The sequence below is a fragment of the Penicillium chrysogenum genome, assembly GCF_028827035.1.
Source record: "Penicillium chrysogenum strain IBT 35668 chromosome Unknown utg000005l_segment0_segment0, whole genome shotgun sequence".
Classification (NCBI taxonomy): domain Eukaryota; kingdom Fungi; phylum Ascomycota; class Eurotiomycetes; order Eurotiales; family Aspergillaceae; genus Penicillium; species Penicillium chrysogenum.
The window spans coordinates 3,058,425-3,078,888 of NW_026622753.1; the positions used below are offsets into that span (position 1 = coordinate 3,058,425).

The window sequence follows — 20,464 nt, forward strand, 5'->3', positions numbered from 1 at the left end:
CCCCTGCACTCAGCCTTGGAGCCGGTTTGAGAGACCTTTGCGATATCTTCATGAATACTTATATAGGTAATCACTGCGATGGGTGATAGAATCATTGATTCGAGTCTGGACTGTTGGCCTTGTAGGGAAAGTCCCCGCACTACTATCCGTATCGGGAAACCTGTGCGATATCCAATTTCTAGCATTGCATGACATTGTGACTTATAAGTAACTATTTTTATTCAGAACAAATGTAGTTTCTCTGGCAGTTTTCGGGGATTTTCTACATCCCATCGAGACGTGGCGAATATGGCTCCATCCATTCTAAGCCTCAAAAGAAATAGATGAAATATTACCTAGGTAGTACATTGATAACTACTAACTACATTAAGCAGGTTCGTATTCTATAAAGTACTAGAGTGGCCTTGCATCTGGTATCTCCTATCTTCAATATAACAAACCGGGCAAATCCGACGAATTGGAATTGTCCGATGTACGATGCTGCCTAGCCCCCGCCATGTCAGACGAAGTACATTGACACTCAACATCCAAGTCCTCTCCAATCTCCCCCATCACAAGTATACAACATACATACTCACATAAACCGTTCACAATGGGCAATTCAACTGCAGAACCAGCCCCGGCCTACGAGGACCTATTCCACCAACCTTCCAGCTCACAGAACGGCGTAAGTAATCTACAAAGACCCTAGAGACCCTAGATGATCCCATCAGCATACTAATCCAAATGAATAGTATGCCATGGTCGAACAAACAGACATCAGTGAAAACCGTGACCTGGAACAGGGTCAACCCCTTTGTACCTTTCCCTCCGCTATTGAGCCCGGTCAACACCTCCATTGTGCAGAATGTGATGGAAAGCGGGAGGCCAGAGAAAGACGCGCGAGTTCCCAGAAGGCATGTGCCATGGTTGCGAAGACGTTTATCTTGATTTCTCTCTTCATGATGATATTGGGGATCGTTGGCGTTCAGGCTTGGAAGGAGGTTCGGATGAAGAAGTTGCATAGTCATAGTTAACTGGTCTTCGTCCTGTATATTGTGTAGTTATATGCTAGCGAAAGGCATATTAGTATACTTTTGCCCTAGTCCATAGTTTAGTGGACTATAGAGATGGGACAGATGAACACAGTCCATGCCAAGAGGTAGTCTTGCTAGTCTTGTTAGTAGCTCCACCTACGCCCGACATAAACAGCTGACTCCCCTCAACATCAACGTCAACACCTCAACTACTCCGCATGCGCTTCACATGAATCCCTCCTAGGTAAAGATAAACCCCCTTAGACACATATTCCACCTCATCTCCACACTTTCTACCTGTAACCAGCTCTACCTGTGCCGACTTTCCTGGCCTACAAAGCAACGACTAACACGACATCATCGGCAGGTATCAGACCATACTCAGCCTTAAGATGTTTGCCCGGTTCAAAGGCCTTTTCGCCAAACCAGAGCCCTCTGACCCCTCAAAATCAGAAGAGCCTAAACATAAGAGCAAGGCGCATGGCCGATCACATAGCAGAAGAGTTCGAGAACGTGAGCGCGAGCTGCGACGAGATTGGACGGGTCAGAAAGGTGGCTGGAAGAAATTCTACAGTCGCGGGGGTTATGCCGGGATGTGTTGAGGGTCGGGTTTCTTATGTCTAGCTCTGGAATCATATCGTATAGCTTTACTGTTTACTTCATTTCTTACTAGTTTCATGAACTTGATCTTATTGAATATTGTATTGGATATTAAAAATGAATATCAACACTGTAGTCGTATATAACAGGGTCCAAAACCATAAAACAAAAACAAAAACACCATGCAATCTCTGTAACAAAATATAACAGAAAAAAGAGAAAAAAAGAAAGCCATCAAGTCATAATAGATGCTTCTGTGCATAATATATGCAAACGGATCTAAGCAGAACCAAGGTACTTCAGCACATTCTCACGTTCCTCAACAGGCAACATGGAAAGCACCTGCTGCACACCGCGCAGACCACCCTCCTTGTTCCCAATAAGCAGCTGAGCAACCTCAGACGCAACGCCATCAGTGCGCAGCGACTCAACCTTGCTCTGCACAACCTTCTTGTTCTCCTCGTACCAAGTAGCGACCTTGTGGTCATCGTGCTCGAGCTCCTCATCCAGCAGTCCAGTCCAGGCGTGCAGGGTGCGGAGGTGGGCAGTGCGCAGGGACTCGCCGGTAGCACTGACGCCAGAGGCTGCGGGTGCCGAGGCGGCCACCATGCGCTTGACAATGGTCTCTTCGCTGAGACGGCGACGCAGACGCCAGTAGAAGAAGCGACGGGAGTTGACCCACTGCAGAGGCTTGCGGATGGTGTCCTTGGCTTGCATGCGGCCGGCGCGGTCGTGCAGGTCGGCGAATTGCAGCGCAATCTGCATGTACACGGGCAGGAGCTGCTCCTCGCGGGCGGCCATCTTCGCCTTGACCTCGCTGAGCTGCTCGTTGGTAAGGGAGGTGTCGGCCAGGGAGCGGCGGAGCTCGCCGTAGGTCGCGTCCAGACGGGCCATAGTGTCCAGCTGCTTCTCGCGGCGGTACTTGATGTTCACCATACCCTCGGGCTCGAGGACACCACCGCGGGAGTCTTCGTCGGCGTACATCTCCATCTGGTCGGGGTTGATGGTGGGGTCAACGACGACCCAAGATCCACCGCGGAGCTCGCCGTGGGGAGGAATGTACACGAAGATGGGCTGCTCGTACTTGACGAGAGCGTCGACGATGTACGAACCGTACTTGAGGACCTCGTTGTACATGTCACGCTGGCCACCGGAGAATCCTCTCCAGTTAGCCAGGATCATGACGGGCAGCTGCTCGCCGTTGTTGAAGTCGCGCAGAGCCTGGGCGGTCTTGTAGGCCGAGTTGGGGTACCAGACACCACCAGCCTCGGTGGCGATCATCTCCATAGAGTCGGGGTTGGCAGGATCGGCAGGAGTGACGTTCTCCACCGAGCGGGTCTCGACGGCGATCACACCCATGGGGATACCACCAAGACGGGCACGACCGACAACGACGGTGCGAGCCCAGCCACCAAGGGCCTCCTCGAAGGAACCCTTGTCGAAAAGACCAGGAAGGAAGCCGTCAACGTCCTCCTTACCACCGATGAGCCATCTGACATCATAAGTCTGCTTGGGAGGTGGGAAGTAGGCAACGTCACGGTCCCAGGTGTCCGACCAGGGGCGAATGGGGATAGGAGCATTCTTCTTGTCAGGGACGAAAGACATCCACTCGACAATCTTCTCAACACCCGCGAAGTCGTCGTTGGCAGTCATGTGAGAAACACCGTTCTTGTACATGATCTGGGTGCCACCAAGCTGAAGGTTGGAGGTGTAAACCTCGCGACCAAGCAGCTTGTTGATGGCAGGGGCACCAGTGAGGATGATGGGCTGGCCCTCAACCTGGATGGCACGCTGACCGAGACGCACAAGGTAAGCACCGATACCGACAGAGCGGCATGTAACGAGAGTGATGGTGAAGATGTCCTCGTAAGCCTTGGAGGTGGCACCGGCAATGAGACCGGAACCCTTCAGACACTCAACACCAAGACCGTCCTTGGCACCGATGACGGTGGTGATCTTGTGGCGCTCCTCACCGTCGTCATTGATGAGCTCGGTGATGACCTCCTTCTTCTTGCTGGCATCGAAGCGCTTCTTGACCTCGGGAGTGAGGTAAAGGTACTTGAAGCCGGCCTCGGGCTTCTCCGGGTTGTTCCAGGCAACCGAGAAGAAGGGAATCAGCTCATCCGCAACACCGATGCGGGCACCGGAGTTAGCAGACAGGTAGATACGGGGAATACCCAGCTTGCGGGCAAGCTCAGTGCACTTGTGGAAGAACCTGTCTTCCTGAGGACCGAAGGAACCAATCTGGAAGGTGATGTCGTTGGCGACAATGATGAAACGTCTGCCGCGGGGGTACTCGGGAGTACGGGCAGTGATGATCCAACCAACCATACCGTGAGTGTTGGTACCGGGCTCGCGAGACACTTCAACAAGATTGTCGGTGTCATCCAAGACCAGCTCGCTGTAGTCAATGCACTCTCCAACTGGGGGCGCTTCTCGTACAAGGAAGGAATCTTCTCGGCAATCTTGGTCCAGCTGTTCTGGAATGCCTGGCGGAAAAGCTCGGGGAAATCGTACACGTACTGAGTTCCCATCAAGTGAGCCTTGTAGCGCTTGGGCTGCAGCCACTCCTTGGTAGGGTAGGGGGTGGAGACAGGGCGCAAATGCATAGAGCCCAGCTTGGCGGTACCACCAATGCTCTGGAAGATCCACTCGCCCTTCTCGGACTTGCGCTCAATGTACAGCTCGACGTTGATGATGAAACCGTAGGTGTTGCTGATAATCACACGCAGGGGGTAAGGCATTCCGGTAGCCGGGTCGGTGCAAAGGATGCGGATCTCTGCGCCGGTGACACGGAGGCGCCACAGACGGCGGCCGAAGCGATCGAGGAAACCGGCCAGGGCTTGCTCGACATCGACGGGCTGGAGGTTGAAGACGGGAGAGAAGTTGATGAAGATGTGGTTCAGGTCGGAGTTGTTGTTGCCAATGATCTCCAGGGCATCCAGGATGTCATTCATGAGGCGGTCGGCCTCCGAGATCAAGTACTCAGCGGTGGGGATATCGTCACGTAGACGGCCGGGACGGACCACAGCACGGACGAAGTAGCGCTTGTCAATAGCCTTATCATTCTCAGGGCCCTTGCCAATAGCCTCGTAGACGTGGATGTTACGGTTCTCGGTGAAGACGGGCTTGATGTTGAACTTGGACAGACGGCCGAGTTCCAGCTGGAAGGCAAGAGCTGGCTCGCTGTGGCGGATACTCAGATCCTCCTCGTAGTTGGGACCACGGAAGGTGAAGTAGCCGGGGTAGACACCTTGCTTGCCGCAGATGAAGGTAACACGGCGAATACGGCGGGCGAGGAGCTCATCCTTGTTGTCGGCGAGCAGCTGCTTCATCTGCGCAACAAGATCTGCATCTTCCATGTCTTCGATATCGCGAATGGCAATGTTGCAGACTCCGGTGAGCTCGCTGTCACTCACGGGCTTAGGGGCGGGACGACGCTTGCCTTCGAGGGTAGCAATGAGGCCCTGCTCACTGGGGCGCTTGGCGTTCGAGCCGCCGACAGGGAAGACCTCGAGAGCCTTGCAGAGGATCTCCTCAGCATCCTCCAGGTATTGCACGGGGATTATAACACCTTTGCGAACGGGGTCACTGGCAGCGTCACTCACAAAGAGGGACATGTCGCCGATGGAGTTGATCCGCTTGAAGGGGTTGACCTCCGCAATGGGAGTGCCCGGGGCGGAGGGCTGGGTAGAGTTAAGAACACCAAACTCGCGCTGGCCAAGCTTGCCAAGGGTGAAGTCCCAAGACAGGAAAGGCTGCTCAGTGGAGGCGTTGTAGTCGATGCTCTTAAGAGTGTATGCACGGTAGGCACGGCGAACGTAAACTTCCAGGGAGGCGAGGGTGACCCAGGGGTCAGCGTGGACGAAGAAGCGAGGAAGAACATCGAAAACAGTGTACTTCGAGTCAACAACCTCCTTCAAGACATCCAAGGAAGGCTCACGGTGCTCCCATCCGGTCTCGCCGTAGCGAGACTCAACAACGGAAGACCGCAGAATGTGCTCCATCTGCGACAGGCGCTCGTCCAGAGATGGCATAGCGCACTGAATAAGAACCTCGCGGGCCTTGAGAGTGACCTTGGCGGAAGAACGAGACTCGAGCTCGGTCAACTTCTTGAGGATAGGCTTGAAGTATGTGCCGACATTCTCCAGGTGGGGCTGGTTGGGGCGGTACATGTCCAAAATAGCCAGGACCAGGTTGTTCTTCGAACCGATGCGGCTGTGGGAGAGAACAGTGTGGACAATGCCGGTAATGTCGTCCTTGTTCTCCTCACGGAGCTTGAGAATGACATCCTCGTCGCGGAGGTTATGGGTGGAAAACAGCTTCTCAACATCGTAGTACTGCTCCAGCAAGCCAATGAAAACGTTATACTCGTTGGACTTCAAACCATCCATGTACTTGTTGATGACCTGAACCAGGGGCAAGAGGGTGGTCTTGAGCAGCTCAGCATCGGCAGGGCCGATGTGCTCCTCGATGAAGCGAACGATGGCCTTCTGGAGCTGCTTGGCAGGGAACTCGGCCTTGCGGGCCTTGGCACGGTCAACCACGTTCTGGAGCTGCGCATCCAGCTTCTGAGGAATGCGAGAGTGCAGCGCAGAAGACTGCGCATTCCACTCTCCGTAGGGAAGGTCAGGGTTGCGCAGCACCTCAACAAGATCCTTCAAAGTGGTACCCATGATAACCTGGTTGTCGAAACCACGAAGAATGTTCTCCAGAATGCTGTGGAGCAGGAAGAAGCGCTGGGAGGGCTTGTTACCAAGGACGGTAGGCGAGCCAAGCTCGGGCAGCTGACCAGTGAAGGGCTGAGCGTGCTTGACGCGGGAGGGGTCATCCAGAGCGAGGATACCGAGGATATCACCAGCCTCCAGAGTGGCACCGGGCTGCTTAATGAGCTGCACGATACCATCCTCCTTTGCGATGAGGGGCATGTACATCTTCATAACCTCAACCTCGGCGTAAGACTGTCCAGATCGGATGTGCTCTCCATTCTCGACGGTGAACTTGACAAGCTTACCGGGGGAAGGAGAACGGAGCTGCGTAGGATCGTTTTCCTGCTCCAAGAGGCAGGTCTTGCCGTCAACGCTGAGACGGGTGGCAGCAGCCTCCTCCTTCCAGTAGACGTTGTGACTGCGGCCACTGAGGAGAACCAGCAAGCCACCATCAGCCAGGGCGCGAACACCGACTGAGCACTTGGAGCCGTTGATGAAGAGGTGGTAGCTGTCCAAGCTGGCACGAGTGGCGGTGAACTTGTAACGCTCGCCTTCGTAGATGAAGTCAACAGGGAAAACAGTCTTCAGGATCTCCTTAGACGGGACCTGACCCTTTCCTAGACCATTGCGGTACTCCTCGATACCAGCCTCGCTAGCGAGGTGAGCCTTGGTGACGGCACCACAAATGATGGCGACGATCTGATCAGGGCGCTCGGCAGTCAGCTTGTTAGAGATAAGCTGGTCGAGCCATCCAGTGGTGATGGTGTTGTCCTCGAAAGCGGGGGTTTCGAGGAGCTTGATCAGGTATTCGACAGTGGTTCGGAAATCACCACGAATGCTCAATTCCTTCAAAGCAACGACCATGTGCTTGCGCGAAGCGGATCGGTTCTCGCCGTAGGCGAAAATGTGACCGAATTGACTGTCGGAGAAGCTGTGGATACCACCAGCAGTACCGACAGAGAAGTAACCCCAAACGTTTGACGAACTGCGGAAGTTCAGCTCGTGCATGGTACCGCTGGAAGGCTTGAATCCCTCGCCAGGATCTTCGGAGGTGATACGGCAGGCAGTGGTGTGACCCTTGGGCTGAGGACGACGTTGGGTCTGGAAGCTCTCCTCCTTGGAGAAGTCGAAGTCAATGTCGGCGGAGGTGTTGGGGTCGACACCGTAGAGGAGGCGAATGTCGCGAATGCGGTGCAGAGGGATACCCATAGCAATCTGGAGCTGGGCGGCGGGCAAGTTGACTCCCGACACCATCTCAGTGGTGGGATGCTCGACCTGCAAACGAGGGTTCAACTCGAGGAAGTAGAACTTGTCATCGGAGTGCGAGTAGAGGTACTCGACGGTACCAGCCGAAACGTATCCGACCAACTTTCCAAGGCTCACAGCAGCGCGCTCCATTGCCTGGAAGGTGGGCTGTTTCGCAATAGTCACAGGGGCCTCCTCGATAATCTTCTGGTGACGACGCTGAACTGAACAATCACGACCGAAAAGGGAAATGTTGTTGCCGTACTGATCAGCCAGCAACTGCACCTCGAGATGGCGAGCGTTGCCAGCCAGCTTCATGATGAAGATAGGCGATCCCGGAATTTCGTTGGCGGCGGCATTGTACAAGGCCGGGAAATCTTCCTCGTTCTCGACTTTTCGGATACCCTTACCACCGCCACCTTCAGAGGCCTTGACCATAACAGGGAAACCGATCTCCTTAGCCTTCGCCAAACCCTCTTCCGGCGAGAAGGTGCAACCCTGGTTATAGACCTCGTCCTCGACTGTCACGATACCGTTCTCATCGAGCTTCACGGCGTCAACACCGGTTCCGGACCAGGGAATACAAGGCACACCGGCGTGCTGTGCAACAATAGTAGAGGAAATCTTGTCACCAAGCGAGCGCATGGCCGAAGCTGGAGGTCCAATGAAGATGATCTTTTTCGGCGACGCAGCAAGAGATTCGGGTAACCGAGGGTTTTCGGAGGCGTGGCCCCTACAAAATAAGCATCAGCATTTCGTCCCTCTCTTTCTTTTTCCCTCCGCCGTATCTCCAAACCACTTACCATCCTGCCCACACGGCGTGCACATCCATCCGCTCCGCAACATCGACAATCAACTCGACGTTGGCATAATTATTATTATTGGTTCCACCGGGAACCTCGACGTATTGGTCGGCCATGCGAATATAGTCGGCGTTGGCGGTCAAATCTTCGGGCGTGGCCATCACAGTGAATTGGATAGCCCGCTCGTTGCCGAAGGTCTCGTAAGCCCATTTCCGCACCGAGCGAATCTCTTTGACAGCGGCGATACCGTTGTTGGCAATAAGCACCTAGGAACAAGTCAGTTCCACGTCCGATTTTGCCTTTTTTTTTTTTTTTTTTCGCCCGCAATCACGGCTGTTCTTTATCTCCACTTACCGATGTGATGACGGAGTGACCATCGTGGGCGGCCACGAAGTCCTTCACAGCGCTAGGAGGTGCTGATTCGAGGGCATTGCCACCGATGAAATGTGAGGGGATGTCATGTTTGGTGACAGCCGAGCTGTTGCCCATTGTGCTACCCATGATGTTGATTATCGCAGGTCAGACTCCCTTATAGGAATTGAGGTTCTGCTCTCGCGCGGTATGCAACAGCGCTGATTAAAAAGTAATGTACAATGCTGGTGGCGGAAAGAGCCCGAGTCGTGGATATGGGCAGAAAAAGGTTAAGGTAGAGAGAGAAATGAGAGGGAGAAAAGGGTAAGCGTCAGAAAAGAACCCTGGAGGGGAAGAAAGGCCAGGTCAGCATGTGCAATTGGAGAACTTGGCTTGAAGATGTCAAATGCGGAATTGGTCTGCAGGGCAGGTTCGCAAACGGATAAGAAAAAAAGAAACAGGTACGAGGTAAGACTCACCGGGAACCACCAAAACCCGAACAGAAATTCTATGTAAAATTGAATCTAGAAATTGAAGAGATTCAGAACTTCAAGTTCAATAATAAAAAAGGTCCAGGGGAAAAATTGCTGAGAAGATGATTTTCTGGAGGTCCCACCGAAGTGGAGATGATCCCAACTGGCCGTGATGGATTCCCCTAAATGGTCGAGGACACATGTACCTGACCATAGTTAACAGTATGGAGAGGTACTTTTTCCCAGGAACGGGCTCCCCCAACTCCCTGGCTTTGTTGGGCCAGGTTCCACTACAATCTGTTGCTCACCATTTTTTTTATTTTTTATTTTTCTTTTCTATTTTAGAAATACGGAGTAAAGAATCGAACATTGAAGAAATCCATTGCTATTACAGTTATTACCAAATATGGAGAGGGGGATATCTCATCTAGGTGGATAAACTCCGGACTCCGTACTCTCTAAGGAGGATGTACTCCGTAGCCTCACACATATTGCCCGTAAAATACTTCCCCACGGGTCCCGGCACATTTCGACGCCCGATTCGGCCAGCAATATGGCTTCGGAAAGCGAGTTTCTTTTTGTATTGGCCTTTTTTTTTTTTTTCCCTCTTTCAAAATTCAATTGCAATGCTATTGTTAATCAACTTACTGTACACCCATCAATCTTCAACCTTTAAAAGCCAACCTTGGAATATCAATGATGCAATTCTAGAATTCTATACGGAGTAAAATATACTCCACGCCACTTCCCATTTGAGAATGGCGCACACGCTATCCTAATTCGGCCAACCTGCATAATTCAACACGATCAGCTTTCCAAGGTTGGCATAGATTGCGTACAGAAAAAATGCCCATAGACCAATCATATCCATGACCATGTAATGTTGTATCCCAACTCAACCTATTATTCCCTAAACCATAGATCACAACTCAACTCTACATCAAAACCTTGGAAATACATATGTAGACTTGTCAACCTATATTGTACCTAGGTAGTATATCATACAACGCTATGATTGGGAGCATAACATCATGGGTATTATTGGATCTTGAATGAAAAGACAATCGCTGAGACACAGCTTAGGACGTCCCCAGAATCCACTGGGGACAATCGCACAATGAACCAGGCCTAGCTGGTCCAAGACATGTCGAGATGCAAAACTATACAGGAAGGGATGTGACCAGAGCGGTCTGCAGGGAAACCCCCTCACTCCTCTTGTAGAATGCAGTCGATCAAAGTCAACCTTGGAAGTATGTAAAAACAAACGTTGAAAAATAACCTTAGCACACCACCACCCGTTCACTAAACCCCAATCCAAATTCCATAAATACTAAAGGCGAAAAGGACGAATTAAAAGGTCTCTCCCAGGTCGCTGACTTGGGTCTTCCTGTTTGGCGGCGGCGGCATGGTACCAGGTCCGATGCTGGTCTTGAAGCTCCGGGGAGCCGGGATGCCACTGATGGTTCGCTTCTTCACTATGGGCGTGGGAGTAGTAGTCACAGATGGGCGTTGGATTTCCTGGGAGATTTGGGAGGTTGTTGGCGTTGTAATGTCTTGGTCCTCGTCGATGAGTGACATGCCAGCAATGTTAGGGAGTTGGCCGGCATGATTGCTGAGAGATGAGCGAGGTCGCCGTCCCTCTGTCATAGGGTTCGTCGAGTAGTGACCCAGTGGCGTTTTGGCCCCCGGACGACTCGAACGGCTTTCCGGCCGCGCATTTGCGGGGACACCCGAGTGCACACTCTGGCTGAAGGAGCTGCGGCTAGAGTAACTAGTTCGGCTGCTCGGGCGGCTCTCGCCTGTCCGGCCAAATGACTGGCGACCCTGTGGGGGATAAGATGGAGTACTTTCACTATCCCGTGCCGAGGAACCAAGGCTACTATTACTCAGCCGCTTGCGAGAATCCCTGCGAACAGTGATCGACGAGGGCACAATGGGGGTGTCGCTGATCACAGACCCTGAGCGAGGGGATCCGCGAGAAGAGGTGTCAGATGGGGCGGGAAGTCGTGATTTGGCTGATTGAACGCGCTCTTCGAGCTTCTGCATCTTACCAATCAGGCCACGGATCTGGAACAGTGAGCCAGACTTGGGAAGCCCTGGTGGCCGCGAGGTGTTCATTCTCGTCAAACTGTTGCGAGACGAGATCGACATAGAGGGAGTTGACCGACCATTTCCGCTGCTGTTGCCATTGCCGGTGCTATATGCGCCATTGCTGTAAGCGAGAGATGGGGTTCGTGAATGAGTGGTGCGCGGTTGAGTCCGTGCGTGAAGGGTTCTAGAGTTCACCGGATCCGCGCCAGCGGCTCTCTGTCGAGGGAATGTAGGCGTAGAGTTTGAGTGAGCGTTGATCGACTTGCGCATGTTCACAGACGACTCCGAGATCGGGGGTGAAGGTGGAGTAGCGGTAGACGACGCAAGGGATGATTTAGCGGGGGGGCGTGGCAAATACTGGTGAAGATGTAGCGGTGCCAGGCGAACGGTCAAAGATCTCCAGACTCTGTGGAGTCGCGGGGCTGCGATGGTACAAAGGAGTCGGCTTGCGCCGGCGCATCCCATGCCCTTCGGTATTTCGAAGCTTCTCCTGGATGATCTCGGTCTCAATCTTCAGATCCGACAGCTCATCCCGGAGGCGCTGGTTGTCAATGCGCAGCTGCTCCCGTTCCTGCTCCCCACTTCTTATCTCCTCCTCTAGCAAGACCTGGCGCTCGATGCCAATGTTGTATTTGGACTCCATGTCCTCCAGGGACGAGGTGGTGTTCCGGGCTTGGCGCTCGTAGTCATCGTTGGCAACTTCAATATCTCGAAGCTTGAGCTGCAAAGTGCGGTTCGCTTCCCGCAGTGTGGTAATTTCTTTCTGCAGGTTGTTCTGCACAGAGTTGCCTTCGGTTTTCGACTGCTTGTATTTGCTCTACCAGCACAATGTTAGCGCCCGCACAGTAGTGAGCAATGGGCATGATCCCTTACCTTCCACTCGTCGACTTCATATCGCATCGTATCGAGTTTTTCCTTCAGCTGCCTCTCCCGCTTCTCCGAAGCTTCAATGTCCTTCTCCATCTCAGTCTCCAGCTCCCGGCTGGAGGACTGGAAGTCCGCAAGCTCCGCCTCAAGCAGCTCATACTGGGCTTTGTAATGAGCCAGTTCATCTCTGTAAGAGCTGCTCGTATGCTTCCGTTCGGAAGTTGACTCATCGACGGCCGGCATCTTCTCGCGTTGGGCACCCACAGGACCGGTCGCAAAGAAGATGTCTGGACGACGAGTGTCGTCCAAAATTGGCGAAAGTCACCAGAGACTGTACACCAGCCTGTCTTGCCCTGCAGATCACGCCAGCCCCTCTCAGAGACTCATATGCTGTGTGGTGGCCCGATGTAAACAACCGTGCGTTTTGATAAGAGCCCCTCGCCGAGGCGGTGACGCAAGGGATTGATCGCGGTACCTGGTAATGTGTCCCTCCACAGAGAGGAAGAAAAGATCCAGGGATGTGGTGAGCTCAGATATGCAAAGCTGGGTTACCTTCGACCCGCCTCGTGTCGAAAAGCGGGTTAGATTAGATCGGGCTGGGAGAAACCGATGTTGTTGTTTCGGTCGTCAGGGGGGCCCGGTAGATGCGCTAGTCCTCATTTGGCAGATCTGGGCTCAGCCACCCACCGCTCTTTTGGTGCGTTAAGGCAGGAACCTTCTGCCCCAGGCACTTTTAAGGCAGCGAAGTGGAGCTAACCTCATTTGGAGCTGAAAGTGATCCTGATCGACCTCAGCCCGTGATCTGGACCTCAGCAGTCCCCAGTCTCCAGTCTTTTAAGTCTCTAGAGCAATCAAGTCGGAGAGGTAAGTAGCTTTGCCTACCTTAAAATATTTGCTCTAGAACCTCCTGTGAGCTTCCAAGCTCTCAGAACAGGTGTTTGTTGCCTCCAGACACTACTCTGGATGTTATGCCCACGCACGCGTTCTTAAGATCGCTGATCATCCTGTTTGCTTCCACGCACTTGTTTACCCCCGATTACTCGCAAGCTCCATCTGTCTACCCCAGGTTTGAGGCGCATCGGCTAAACGTGGGATGATGGTATGGCATCTGGACTTACAGTTTCCATCCTTAGATAGATCCCCTTCAGTGAGGCTAAGGCCCAACTCGATCTATCACCATGGCAGACTCGACCGATCTCAACCTTGACGATGCGCCCAGCGACCTTCAAGACATTCCGGAGCTGGCAATGCAATTGGTTCCCCCTCCGGAGGGAACATACCCTGACAAGTAAGTTCTCCGCCCTCATCGCCCCTTGCTTAGTAGGACCAATATCAACAATTTATGTCTACAGAGCAACTCTTCTCGCCGCGGTCCAGGACCATGGCAAGGAACATGGCTACAATGTGGTCGTTAAGTCGTCAAGCACGCCCACAGAGAAGAAACCCGGCCGCACCGCCAAGGTCTGGCTGCGTTGTGATCGTGGCGGCCACTATCGGCCACGGAACGGTCTGACTGAGGAAACGCGCAAGCGCCGCAGAACCTCGCGGTTGATGGATTGTCCTTTCATGCTAGTCGCAGCAGGCTCTCCAGGTATCTGGACCCTGACGGTGCTAAATGCGGCACACAATCATGGTCCTGTTATCGAGAAGCCGCGACAGGTGCCTCACCACAAGGTCCGCAAGGGCCAGCTGCCAGCCGTCCCATACGATTGGCCCCATGACGCTTCGTTCACCCCATACACCACTGCACTTGTGATAATCGATATGCAAAAGGACTGTGAGTATTTCGGACTATTACCCCCGTCAGTGGACCATCTGGCTGATTCTCTCGTAGTCTGTCTGCCCGAAGGATACATGGGATATCAGGGATATGATATTTCTGCCGCACAGGCTTTGATTCCCCGCCTGCAAAGATTGCTTCATGCTTTCCGCTCTGGGGGTTTCCCGGTCTATCATACTCGCGAGGGTATTTAGTGTCTCGTTCTTAACTCGTAGCATGTTTTTACTAACTCGTTTTAGGACACCGACCCGATCTATCCACTCTCTCGAGTCGTGAGGCATACCGGTCCCGTAACAACGCATCCGGCTTGGGTATTGGCTCCCCCGGCCCCATGGGCCGCCTGCTTATCCGTGGCGAACTGGGCCATGACACTGTTGACGAATTGTATCCTCTCCCCGGTGAGCCTGTCATCGACAAGCCCGGCCGAGGTGCCTTTGCACACACCGACTTTGAGCTTCTCCTTCGCAACAAAGGGGTGAAAAACCTCGTCATCGCAGGTGTGACCACCGACGTCTGCGTCTCAACGACCATGCGCGAAGCTAATGACCGTGGCTTCGACTGTGTCGTTCTGGATGACGGTACTGCGGCTGCGGAGCCGTCGCTGCATCTGGGCACCATGCAATCCGTCAAAATGGAAGGCGGAATCTTCGGCACTGTTGCCAAGTTGGAAGATGTCATCCACGCTGTCGATAATTTCAAAACCGTCACCATGAAGAAGCTGGCTCCTCAGATGACCGTCTAAGTATGTACTATTTGTTTTAGCGGGGCTTTGGACACTGGGATTGGAAGGAATTTCCCCGGCGTTTGGGACTGGAGTTATCTCTTTTCTGTTGAGATACTGCAGTGCGCATACTCGTTGCTTTTCTTCTTCGAGCCTCTTCTTTGTTTGGGTTTTAGCGTGCCAGGGACTTCATTGATCCCAGCTTGTGTCATTTTGTGGCAACTACTTTAAGCGCAGAACAATAGTCTTTCAATTTGTCGTGTTAAAAAATCAGGAATAACAAGCGTTTTGTTTGTATTACATTACACACTAGAGTATCGACAAGGTCATTGACTTGAAAACTTGTTTCTCTATTATGCAGAGCAACATTGAAGTCAGAACAATGCAATAGGTACAGAGAAAGAATCAATCCCCAAAGAATACATGCCCTGAAACGCCACGCTCACGAACTCAAACCACAAGAGACAGTCGGACTACAGCCATTTTTTCCCTGCAGCAGTAACCCGCGTCCTGAAAACAGGACTCTTGATCTCCATTCCCTGCTTATAGAACGGACTCATCGCCGTCTTGACATAGTTCTCGTATACCTCGTTCATAAACTGGCGCACGGCCTCTTCGGTCTGCGGGGATGTCGGGTTTGCGGCGATAGAGCTGGACGAGGCACGTGTGGTGGATCCTGCTGTGCCTAGCAGTGAGGAGGAACCGAGGCCGCTGCTGCTGCTGGTTGAAGAGGGGAGGTTTGGGGGTTGGTGGAGGAGGAGGAAGCGCGCGCCAGTTGGAGTGAGGAAGGCCGTGATGTAGGCTGCTGCCGGTGGGTATGTATCGATATGCTTCAGGTACCTTTTGCGCAATGTTAGATTTGGGATTGGAGGTTTAATGTGGGGTATGAAGCGTGTGTTATTGGGCCCGGGGGGATCCCTCTTGTGTTCATATGGGCTCTCAGGAACTCAAGCCCAGGGAATCGAGCCAGATTGCAGAGGCCTTCCAAATATGAAACAACGTATTAAACTCACATTCCGCCATTGGTCCATTGCGCTTCTTCCAATATGTCAAGACTTGAGTGGATGATGAACTGGTTCATGTACTGCGCCGTCTCCGGGAAGCGGAAGCGGGCAATGCCATCACCACCCCCCTTTGATGTACCAAAGGCGATGTTGAACAAAGGCGTGTCGGTGGGTGACAGGATGGTAAAGTAATAGGACATTTTAAGCAGACTGGGATTATTCAGGGTGGAGATGGACCCAAGGACGGCCGAGGAGCTGGGGATTGCGGCTTTACTAGCGGCCGCCATCACGTGGCCGATAAGGAATGAGCTTGTCCAGGCGAAGGTGGCGTATAACTATGCTTTTTGATGTCGACTTGGAAGTCGGAAGATCTTGTTTAGCAATGTGAATCTCTAAACTTTTGATGTAGTTCAGATTGGCATTCACGCTGTCTTCAAAGGAGTACTGCGTGTGATATCTTGTCCAAATCGGTCCTCAGCGATTATATATCTTTGCACCTGAAAGCTAGAACTAAATTTGCTATGACAGTATTGATGATATATCTGCGCGTAGCGATACAATCAGCTCAAAGGATACATATTCTATTCAAATCTAATCAACAGCTCCTAATGTACCAGCCAATATTACCTTGTGCTTGGTACGTGTATGTATACTTCAATATTCAAATGCTCCGATCTCCCCGCAAAAGCCACCAGCACGTGATCGACTGATAACCAGCCAGGGCTTTATCGCGGTCGATCGCTGTCGCAACTTTTGATCTCGACAAGCATCCACTGCCAAACACACCATTGTCATTGCTATTATTCCGACTACACAAAGCCCTGGACCTGCTTGGAAAACCATACTTCCAAGATGCCAGCAAACCTCCCCTACGGATTAAACCTTCCTAACAAGAGTCTTGCGGCGACGAAACCGGGGAATGCTCTCGGACAGAAAAGAAAGAACATTTTCGACGACGACTCCGATGAAGACCAGCAAGCTGGCGACGGTGCAATTGAAATCTCAACTATTGGAGGGCTAGAGGAGCCAGCTACAAACAAGAAACCTTCGCCAAGCGCAGGGCCACCGCCGAAACGCAAAATTCAATTCGGGAGCGGTCCCAAACCAACAGCCAAACCGCTCGGCAAGAACTCGCTATTTGCAGACGATGAGGATGAAGACGAAGAAAGAGAAAAAGACCAACAAGGCGCAATGAATCTTGGGTTGAACCAGGCGAAGTCGAAGAAGCCAACCGCCCCTGCCCAGAAATACACCAATCTCGCGTCAATGCATAGCAGCAATGTGCAAGCAAAGGCAGCTGAAGAACTCGACCCATTGGTATATTCATACGATGAAGTATACGACAGCTTGCACGCCAAACCCGCCAAGGTCTCAGTGGAAACCAAGAGTGACACACCCAAGTACATGCAGAACTTGCTACAGAGTGCGGAGATCCGGAAACGGGATCAACTGCGGGCTAAGGATCGCCAGTTAGCCAGGGAGCGTGAAGCTGAAGGTGACGAGTTTGAAGACAAGGAAAAATTTGTCACATCTGCCTACAAGGCCCAGCAAGCGGAACTGCGAAAGGCAGAAGAAGAGGAAGCACGCCGTGAAAAGGAAGAGGAAGAACGGCGCAAAAAGAGCGGCGGCTCCGGCATGATTGGATTCTACCGGGACGTTCTGTCACGAGGAGAAGCACGGCACGAGGAGGTCATCAAGGCTGCGGAAGAAACTGCCCGCCGCGTCAAAGCAGGCGAGATCATCGAGGAGACGGAGGATAAAGAGGATAAGTCGGATGCCCAGAAGGCGGAGGATCTCAATGCTCATGGAGCTCGGGTTGTTGTGAACGATGAAGGCCAAGTTGTCGACAAGCGCCAGCTGTTATCTGCAGGACTGAATGTGGCACCGAAACCGAAAGCCCCAGCATCTGCTGCCAAAGCAGGAGTTTCGCGGCCTACCGTCGGACGACCAGGCGCCGGGGCTGGTTACCAGGGCGGCCGTGCTGCTCAACGAGCTCGACAGACCGACATGGTCGCAAGCCAATACGAGGAGCGTGCGCGACAAGAAGAGGAGGCTGAGGCTGCAAAGCAAAGGGAGATCGCTGAAAAGAGCCGCAGTCGCAAGACGGAGAAAGATGTGTCCAGCGCCAAAGAGCGGTATCTGGCAAGAAAGAGAGAACGAGAAGAGGCTGCTGCCAAGGAGAAATCAAAGGGGGCCTAGGTGTATGCCAAAAGGTGAGCTGGATGTGTTGCATCCATGGAATTTTAGAATACCTAATATTGCATAGCGCTGGTGAGAACCTTGTACATTACTCATGATATCACAAAGAGACCCCGACTTTGAGTCATAAGGCTGTTTGCTATGGACGAATCGCGGAAGGTCCCAGGTAGTAGGAACTGCATGAACTTTAGTTGAGAATATAGATATGTAACAGCTGCTTGCCTTCTGCTATGAGTTTCTTCTCTTTCTTTCACCTATCAACTCCCGCTACTATAACACTCGGTAAGTTCTATCGCCATATTCAGCCATACTCTGTACACCGGAGAAACCATTGCCAAGATCCTTAACCCCGGCTTACATGATCCACTTGTCACATCACATGATCTCACACGGACTGAGTTAATCCGGACCGAAAGCACTCGCTAAGCCGCCCCACACAGGTCGCACTCCCAATTTTGCACTCCCAAATCGAGATTCAAGAATCGCTTCATCACCAAACCACTTCCATCTCCCGTTCATCAACGTCAATAATCCAAAATGGGTAAGGTTCACGGCTCTCTCGCCCGTGCCGGTAAGGTCAAGGCTGCCACTCCTAAGGTGAGTTCCCTTCGATTTCCAACCAACGCCACTCGATATACGACCGCCGTGGCCATCCACCCGACCAGTCCTTTTAACGGCGATTTTGCATCCAGGTCGAGCCCCAGGAGAAGAAGAAGAACCCCAAGGGTCGCGCCTACAAGCGTGTCCTCTACACCCGCCGTTTCGTCAACGTTACCATGACCGGTGGCAAGCGCAAGGTACATATCGAATGACTCACACCCATCCACAACGCACAATCAACGACGACGCACGTTTCGCACAATATCTACGACCACACCACGAATGCCGGAAATGAAGGACAGAAAGGCTGACCAGTCGCGAAATGCAGATGAACCCCAACCCCGGCCAATAGATTATTCAAGTCGTTAAAACAACCACCTGAGCCGCGATCGGCTAGTCGAGTTCTACGATGAAAATCTTCGCATAACTACGGCACGACCACGGCCCAAACGAACGAAAGCACACCAGATACGGCTGGTACTTGTACGGATGATATCACGCTTCTTCGTCTTCACTTGAATTTTTTTTTTGCTGGCAACGGATGGGTTTTTTTTCGGGAGGTTGATTCGCGGAAATGGATGAACACCCATGGCGGTCTGAGGATGGAAAGCTGTGGCTGGATGTGAGCTGTCTACGGGCAGTCTTCACAGGCTAGACTTCAGAGTCACTTTTCGACTCATTTCATAGGCTGTTTCATGAATTGCATTTCCGATCCAGAAATGGACTCTACCTCTTCTTCCATGCTTTTCGGGTTATCTCCATTGAGACAGTGCCTAAGGGCATACTTGGAACTTCACTTCTTAGATGCCTGCCTCTTTAGGGCTGTTGCGCCAAGGTTGGACTTGTAGAATGGAGCGGACCCTTCCATGGTGGGACTCAGCCCCTGGGCGATTTGGCCTGTTGATCTCCCAACGACAATATAATGTAATACAAACCCCGCACCCGGGCAGCGGCTGTATATCGAAGTACAATATACTCTAAACTCCTGATGTTTACCCCACACGTGCCAGAGCTCATCAGCATATGTTCCATGTCCTCGTCTTGCCCTTTCAACTTTCGTGTCGATGGGGCCCCACGTCATGGAAAATGCGGGGACTGACATAAATTGGCGAATCTTTCCGCTTTAGCTTGTTCAAGAGAACGTTTTAAGGGTGGGGCATCAAGGATTCAGAACAATTTATCACTTTTATACTAGCATCTACATGGATAGCCACTTACATGGATAGTCGGTCTCTGTCTTTGTCATTTCCCGCTTATCTCGCTTATCTCGTTGTCGCCAGAAGGATAGAGATAGTTGGCTACAAAAAGCGAATTACTTGCGGTGAAAGGTTCAATTTCAATGGAATGTTATCATTTGGTCATTGAGAAGTAATTCTAGGCATTGCAAAGAGAAGAATATATCAATGTATCATGAATGAGACAGATTAGTCCGACCAAACGAGACACAACTAGGCATAGTGTAAGACTACAGTAAGCGTTGAAATCCCTGTGGCACTATGGTCCATGCTGGAGAAGGAGGAGGAGATGAAATTGTGTTCGAACATGATACTGGAGACCTAGTCGCGATACTACAAACTAAAAGGCTTGCGAGGCAGGCCTCGCTTGAGAGACATTACACATCTACATGTGCAAAAGAAGGCTTGAGTTGTGGGTGAATCCCACCAATATTTGGTATTCTGCTATGCAAATAATTGTTCACCAGAAAGAAGGAAACATTGCAAAAGAAAGGGGGAAAGAAGCACCCGGAGACAAGGAAAAAACACGGAAAAACTGTTAGTGTAAGTTGTTATGGACTGGAAGGAAGCACTCGATTCCTTGATATGTATATGAACGCGAGTAGCTTCCCATGATCACACGTGTGTTGGTAGTCGGATGATGGTACCTCTGGAATGATAGTGACAAGCCCCATTTAGACTGAGACGCTGGAGATCTTCCTGCTTGATGTCATGACATAAATGGCGGATGCCCCCGCGGTCGTTTGGCATAATGATCACCCGTAAACAAA

At 52.0% G+C, this 20,464-nt stretch overlaps 8 protein-coding genes across 8 annotated transcripts; 5 read left to right on the plus strand and 3 right to left on the minus strand.

Moving 5' to 3' along the window:
• Positions 1-592: 592 nt before the first annotated feature.
• On the plus strand, positions 593-1,016 carry N7489_009552 (uncharacterized protein; the record flags this gene model as incomplete). The annotated part of the gene is made up of 2 exons (XM_056715302.1): positions 593-667; positions 735-1,016. The coding sequence occupies 2 exons, from the start codon at positions 593-595 to the stop codon at positions 1,014-1,016; spliced, it is 357 nt and encodes a 118-aa protein (XP_056562924.1).
• A 392-nt stretch (positions 1,017-1,408) lies between these two features.
• Positions 1,409-1,618, plus strand: N7489_009553 (uncharacterized protein; the record flags this gene model as incomplete). The annotated part of the gene is made up of 1 exon (XM_056715303.1): positions 1,409-1,618. One exon carries the CDS (start codon positions 1,409-1,411, stop codon positions 1,616-1,618), a length of 210 nt encoding a protein of 69 aa, XP_056562925.1.
• A 277-nt stretch (positions 1,619-1,895) lies between these two features.
• Positions 1,896-8,874, minus strand: N7489_009554 (acetyl-CoA carboxylase ACC1; the record flags this gene model as incomplete). Its single annotated transcript, XM_056715304.1, has 4 exons — positions 1,896-4,017; positions 4,041-8,303; positions 8,386-8,639; positions 8,728-8,874. 4 exons carry the CDS (start codon positions 8,872-8,874, stop codon positions 1,896-1,898), a joined length of 6,786 nt encoding a protein of 2,261 aa, XP_056562926.1.
• Positions 8,875-10,547: 1,673 nt separating this feature from the next.
• nde1 (nuclear distribution protein NudE) lies at positions 10,548-12,398 on the minus strand (the record flags this gene model as incomplete). The annotated part of the gene is made up of 4 exons (XM_056715305.1): positions 10,548-11,645; positions 11,676-11,694; positions 11,723-12,105; positions 12,162-12,398. 4 exons carry the CDS (start codon positions 12,396-12,398, stop codon positions 10,548-10,550), a joined length of 1,737 nt encoding a protein of 578 aa, XP_056562927.1.
• Positions 12,399-13,333: 935 nt separating this feature from the next.
• On the plus strand, positions 13,334-14,677 carry N7489_009556 (cysteine hydrolase family protein; the record flags this gene model as incomplete). Its single annotated transcript, XM_056715306.1, has 4 exons — positions 13,334-13,443; positions 13,508-13,932; positions 13,990-14,121; positions 14,175-14,677. 4 exons carry the CDS (start codon positions 13,334-13,336, stop codon positions 14,675-14,677), a joined length of 1,170 nt encoding a protein of 389 aa, XP_056562928.1.
• Positions 14,678-15,129: 452 nt separating this feature from the next.
• Positions 15,130-15,947, minus strand: N7489_009557 (TRAPP subunit TRS20; the record flags this gene model as incomplete). The annotated part of the gene is made up of 2 exons (XM_056715307.1): positions 15,130-15,496; positions 15,670-15,947. 2 exons carry the CDS (start codon positions 15,945-15,947, stop codon positions 15,130-15,132), a joined length of 645 nt encoding a protein of 214 aa, XP_056562929.1.
• A 565-nt stretch (positions 15,948-16,512) lies between these two features.
• On the plus strand, positions 16,513-17,859 carry N7489_009558 (splicing regulator NSRP1-like domain-containing protein; the record flags this gene model as incomplete). The annotated part of the gene is made up of 1 exon (XM_056715308.1): positions 16,513-17,859. The coding sequence occupies one exon, from the start codon at positions 16,513-16,515 to the stop codon at positions 17,857-17,859; it is 1,347 nt and encodes a 448-aa protein (XP_056562930.1).
• A 434-nt stretch (positions 17,860-18,293) lies between these two features.
• Positions 18,294-19,200, plus strand: N7489_009559 (40S ribosomal protein eS30). The gene is made up of 3 exons (XM_056715309.1): positions 18,294-18,456; positions 18,552-18,656; positions 18,788-19,200. The coding sequence occupies exons 1-3, from the start codon at positions 18,397-18,399 to the stop codon at positions 18,809-18,811; spliced, it is 189 nt and encodes a 62-aa protein (XP_056562931.1). The 5' UTR covers positions 18,294-18,396; the 3' UTR covers positions 18,812-19,200.
• The last annotated feature ends 1,264 nt before the right edge of the window (positions 19,201-20,464 follow it).